The sequence below is a fragment of the Galeopterus variegatus genome, unplaced genomic scaffold (assembly GCF_000696425.1).
Source record: "Galeopterus variegatus unplaced genomic scaffold, G_variegatus-3.0.2 Scaffold4402, whole genome shotgun sequence".
In the NCBI taxonomy this organism is placed as follows: Eukaryota; Metazoa; Chordata; class Mammalia; order Dermoptera; family Cynocephalidae; genus Galeopterus; species Galeopterus variegatus.
In genome coordinates, this window is record NW_007730513.1 from 122,931 (window position 1) to 128,930 (window position 6,000).

The 6,000-nt window shown below is 44.1% G+C and overlaps 1 protein-coding gene across 1 annotated transcript in view; it reads right to left on the reverse strand.

The window, feature by feature from the left end:
• Positions 1-6,000, reverse strand: part of KDR (kinase insert domain receptor (a type III receptor tyrosine kinase)) — a 42,646-nt gene that overhangs the window by 35,988 nt on the left and 658 nt on the right. The window contains exons 2-4 of the mRNA XM_008587487.1: positions 5,602-5,988; positions 5,054-5,385; positions 1,873-1,966 (exon numbers count right to left, since the gene is read on the reverse strand). Coding sequence (XP_008585709.1) covers positions 1,873-1,966; positions 5,054-5,385; positions 5,602-5,988 — 813 coding nt within the window. The remainder of the gene's footprint in view (positions 1-1,872; positions 1,967-5,053; positions 5,386-5,601; positions 5,989-6,000) is intronic.

A 6,000-nucleotide genomic window follows, 5' to 3' on the forward strand; every position in this document is an offset into this window, starting at 1 on the left:
AATTCCAAGGAAGTATTCATGTGAAGTGCCACAGTATGAGGCTGCTTCTAAGAAAACAGAAGCTTTGGTTCTCAAACTCATATAAAATTCTCAACAGAGTCAAAGCCTTCTACCGACAATGACAGGTTGGATTGATACATAACAAAAAGCCATAAACTCAGCTTCAGAAGTCACTTATAGATTCCTGAGTTTTCTATTAATTAATGCATTCATTCAACAAATATTTATTGAGCATCTACTATGTGCCAAACATTGTTAAGGACTGGTGATACAGCAGTGAACAAATCAGACAAAAATCAACACCTCTATGGAAACTCAGTCTAACTAGAAGAAATAGGCAATTAAAAAGTAAGTAAAATTTATTATATAAAAGGTGGTGATTAGTTCTATGGAGAAAATATAGAAGATGCAAAGAAAATCGGTGAAGAGTTCTGCAGAAAGGGGGCTTGATGAATCTGGCCATATGAATATCAGGAGGAACAGTATTCCAGGCAGAGGGAACAGTAGATGTAAAGGCTCTGGGGCAGGTGCATATCTGGAGCATTAGGAGGATAGCAAGGAAGCCAGAGTAGCCAGATAAGAGTGGGCAAGGGGGAGTAAGAAGTGAGGTTAGGAAAGAAAGGTGGAACTAAGAGCCTTGCAGGACCTTATGAGGACTGCATTAAAACGTAGTTTATTTTTACTGCACCATTTCTCTGCAAGGCCCCAAGGAAGATAGTCAACACCAAGAAGAATGTGACATTACTAACCCTTCATTCAAAGAACCTGAAATCTCCATGAAGTTGCATCTACATCAATGAAGTTACTTTTAACACACTCCATGGCTTTTTCAGAACGTACAAAATGTTTATCCAGTGTTTTACAAAGGAGTGTGGAATCCTTTTTAAGTAACCTTTATTTTTGAGGGTAAGAGGTAAGAGGAAAATCTACTGGGAAATGTGCCTTGAACTAGCAAAGCTAGAGAAATAGCACCTGCTACTGTGTTTTTCCCCAAGGGCTAGGTACTAATGACCTACCATTGGTAAGGGGACCGGAATATCCTTTATATTCTGCTATCTAAAATAGATCTGTGTCACTCTATTGACCACTTGGTATTCATCAAGTATGAGGCAATGGCGATAAGCTGTCCAAGGTTCTCTGCGGATCCCCAGCATGCTTCTCAGAGGGCAACATCGCTCCACCTGACAAGGTCTCTGCCAAAAACACACCAGTCCTGAGACCCCACCCGCTTTCTTATGCATGAGTACTACATTAAACCCCAAGGTATTCTATCTTTCCACTTGGGTCTGTTTCCCCATTTAGCAAAAATCAACAGCATGACTTCTTGCTAGCAAGTGGGAAGAGAGGTATTCCAGAACAACAAGGCACAGCATGAAGCCCACTACCTGTGCAGAACACGCACTCTGTAATATTACTGGCTAAATATTAAATGGCTACTACAGTCAGAATTTTATCATGAGATGAGGTTCCTACAGATGGCTAAAAGAATACAAGAGCCATTCTGAGTATAGTAAATATGACTCCAAACTTTTTCAACTCTACTCCTAAAGGGTATGTCCTTAACTTCATTTATTCATTCAGTATTTATTGAGTGTCTACTATATGCCAGGTACTGGTTATTGATATCTGCATAGAGTGAGTGTGCGTGTATGTGTGTGTGTTAGCAGAAAGTAGTACAAAAAAATACCAGCAAAATAGTAAAGAATTTTGAGAGAACACCTTTCTCATTTTTTCATTATTACATCATCTCTTAGAAACCTCACTACTTATGAAAAATTACTACAACTCTATTATAAATCTGCTGTAATGGAAATTATTTTCCCTCAATAAATGAGTTAACACAGGAAATCTGAATCTAAAGTGAATCCTTACCTGCAAGTAATTTGGAGAGATGTATTAGCCATAATTGTAAGTATGTCTTTTTGTATGCTGAGCCTGGGTGGATCAAGAGAAACACTAGGCAAACCTAGAAACAAATTAAATAAATGAATGTAGTTGCCACTGAGTTTGACCCAATAGGAAACACCTTCTATAAACAATGCACACTCTATACTTTAAAAGGCCTCTTCAGCAATTCATTGTATAAAACTGGGAATTTACTTTTCACCATTCCCAGTAAAAGTTCACAAACTGTGTCATAACAGGAAGAATGGGCAGATGGTCATAAACCAACACAACAGCTCTGCAATTCATGGAGTTAGGGTGGAGTTCCTGTTTTCCTGCATTGCCAACTTCAAGGTCTTACAAAAGGATATGGGACATTGAAACCAAATGAACCTTCATCTGATGATCTCACTCCCTTGGGTAAGGGCCCACTGACATTTCTTATAAAACATAGGATGCACACATTTGACTAAATTGCTGACTAATGAATACTACTTAGATTTCTATATAGTTCATCTATGGACCCTGAAGGGGGTGAAGGTGTCTCTGGCCTTGTCTAATTTCCCTTTATCAATTTTCTGGTGCACTTCCTCTGACAACTGAACTGCCAAGGTTGAAATAATGGCTCACAAAGACTATAGGTTAAAACTGGGGGAGAGGAATTGAGGAAGAGAAACATTTTCTGATTTCATACTTATATGTATAATAATATACTTTTCCTCAGAGAACAGGACTAAAAAAAGTGCAATGCTAATGAATTGGGGAATCTCGACTTACTAATCAAAGCTCAGAGCTCATCCTGACACCAAGCTTGGAACACAGAAACCTATCTTTATCACGGGACAGATTCCTCACCAAGGGTAACTCACAGCAAGATGACTGGGTTCTCTGTCAACTAAACGTGAAGAGCTAACAGGTGTTGGAAAAGCATCAGATAAAGAAAAACTGTCTACCATACGTGGGTCTTAACAGATATCAAGATCTTTAAAATACCAGCTTAAAAAGTAAGTGTTACTCGGCAAGCATCCAAGCTTTCTAACTCAGATCAACTAAAAGCTAATGACTCTCTAGGCCTACAATGGCATTGACCTTGCTGAGCAAATAAGAGAGTGTAAACACATATAAGCAAGTATGAGACAGTGTGAATAAAGAGAGTAAGCAAATATCCAGTGCAAATATCCAATGCATTGAATCTGTGGACCCCAATGTGAACAACTTCAGGCAAAATGAACAACTGATTGCACATGTTCTCTCTCTCACACACACATGTGCAAAACAAGCTGCTGACACAACCGTAGATCAATAACAGATTTTTTTAAAAACTGTAAATTAAGTTATATCAATAAACCTCAGAAACTAGTGACATGTTTCAGGCAGTGGCTCTTAAACTCTAGGCTGTGTCAGAATATCCCTAGGCCTACAAATCTGCATTTTTATAAACATTTCAGGTGACCCTATCATAGATGGTCTATGGGCCACTCTTTGGCAGCTACTGGTCTGGATAGTCATGTTTAGTTAATTAGCATAGCACTTTTCAATATGGAGGAAATGGCTGACCCCAAAGTAGGCAAGCAATAAAGCAAAATGTTTAAAAGCAAAAGAAAACCCTTCAAATAATGGAGTCCCACTTTGTCTAAGAAAAGGAAAATGAAAACAGTTCATTTAGATGAACACAGATTTCAAACTTGACTGCGAAACATGAGGTTGAGAACGATGCTAAACACAGTAACTCAACACAACTCACATAAGATCATTATCTAACTGGGAAGAATCCATTACTTGGACACATTTATGTGAGGGGAAAAAATGGTAGTAAAATGACTAAGCTCTCAATAAGTTATGCCCACCCACCACCAAAATACAAGACTCTGGAAGATTTCTCATAAATTTTTGCCACAGATCATCTCACACACTAGACACACTTTCCTATGTAAAAAATGTTTTTAAAAAAGATATGTTCTCCACTCATAGGAAGCCAAGACAATACTGTACTATTCTAGAGACGTGTCTACAACAAAAACCTATTCAATAAGGCGATTATCAATAATTTCAAATTCATATCTGTAGACCAACGCTCAATTTTTTTTTCTCCATTAAGCTTCATTTCGTTTTCTTTGGCAAGTCTGAGTTCTACTCTTCAGAAAGTTCTAAAGAAATAAGTGTAAGAGGTACATATGTTCCTACTCAATAAAAAGCCCTTCTATGTTCAAATCCCATAACCAATATTAATTAATTTGTGCACTGTTACCCTTCCAGCTCAAAGACGGGAAGGAAAAACAACAGTGCCTCTGTCTCTAGAATTAGATGGCACCAATTACAGCCCAATCCAATTAAGCAAGTCACATACTCCAAAAGGGCAACCTCACCATTATATTCAGGGCAACCCGATTACCGTTACTACTGCTGCGCTATAAAACACCCCAGGCTTAAAAGCAACTCACTTCTTTGTGGGATACAGAACAACCACATGTTCCAGCCCCGCATTCTCTTCCCATAAAGGGCGAGAGGGAGGCCTTGTCAGGGACAAATGAGTGTCCATGGTGGGGCTGGCCCTCATGAACCAAGTCATTATTAAGAAAATTCAATAACTGTAGACAGATGATCTTGGTACTGTATGTGAGTGCGAGTGTCTTTTAAGACATGTGATTCTTTTCTCTCGATATAAGGAATTTTTCCCTGACTCTTTTGACTTTTTTTCTTTTCTCCGACCCTCTCCCCTTTCTCACCCTCCAAAGGGTATAAATCTGGAAATCAGCAAACTGTGGCTACCGAAAAGAGATGTTATCTGGGACGAAAGAGTGAGAAAGACAGAAAGAAAGAAGAAAAGATGATTATCTCATCAAGAGCGTGTGTGTCCCTAATCTTGAAGGGGATGGAAGTTTGAGGTGGCAATGACAGTGGCTAGTGGCGCGAAAACTAGATACCAAATCCCGCAGAGCCGCTTTTCAGAGCCTGAACTCCTCTGACTGTGCGCTTACCCAGAGGACCAAAGAGCTCTGAAAGACGTTCAACTGTTTTACACGGGAAGTTAACTGTTACTTGGAGACACTTGGGGAAGCTGTCACAGCCCCGGGGACAAACCCCAATTTCCCTCTTCTTTCTGCAAGGATAGCAGCGTCCCTCCCCAACGAGGGAACAGAACTTTCCCTGCCCCCGGACTCCACCTCACACAGGGAGCGTGCGTGTGTGTTCGAGCCAAAAGCGAACAGCAGGCCGGGGTCCTGGCTCGACTCCCACAGAGGCAGGACGGAGCGCACGGTGCGAACCGGGCGACGGGGCGTGAGCTCCCTGCAAGGCTTCCTTCCCGGCGCCCGGGCGGGGATGTCGCGCGCAGCCAGACAACGTTTCACCGCCTGTTCTAGCCTGCGGGGCACCTCCTGCCTGCCAGCCCAAGGCGCCTTCCCACCCCCGGATCCCAAGAGCCCCAGGCTTCGTCGGCTCCGCAAGACACCTTCCGGCTGAGGCCCCTGCCGAGACCAGAGTCGTGGACAAGGAACTCGGCTAGAGCAAAGGAGACCACTGAATCGCTGGGTGATCTTGAGCCAGTCTGAGCCTCAGTTTCTCCACTGGTAAATGAAAGAACACAAAGTGCCAAGTCCCTTCTGACTGTCCAGCTCTATGATTCCGAGTTAGATCGAGCCTCCAGGACCTGTCCGCAGCCCCATCTCAGCCCGCACCCGACCTCTCCGCCTTTCTCCTAGGGAGTGGGCTCCTTACCCACGGCGGCGGCCCGGGTCTCCATGCAGAGCCACAGAGCGATGGCCAGCAGCGCCTTGCTCTCCATCCCGCACCTCGCGCCGGGCGCAGCACCCACAACTCGGGCGCGGGTTCTTCCTCCCGCGCCTGCCCTGCAAATACAGCGCGAGCGGAACGCGCGCCGCAGCGCAGGACGCTGGCACGCGCAGGGCGAGGGTGCCCCGACTCCGGCCGCGGTACCGGGGCCTCCGCGGGCGCCGGCGGGCGAGGATCTCCCGGCTGCGGAAAGGGCTCTGCGCGTTCTGTAGCGCCCGAGCGACGCTCCGCGCGGGCAGAGGCAGGGCAGCGCCCAGACCCTGCCTGCTCTCCAGGTCCGGGACTCCGCGCGGGTGGGAGGGGAGCCGAATTCTAGAGCGCGGG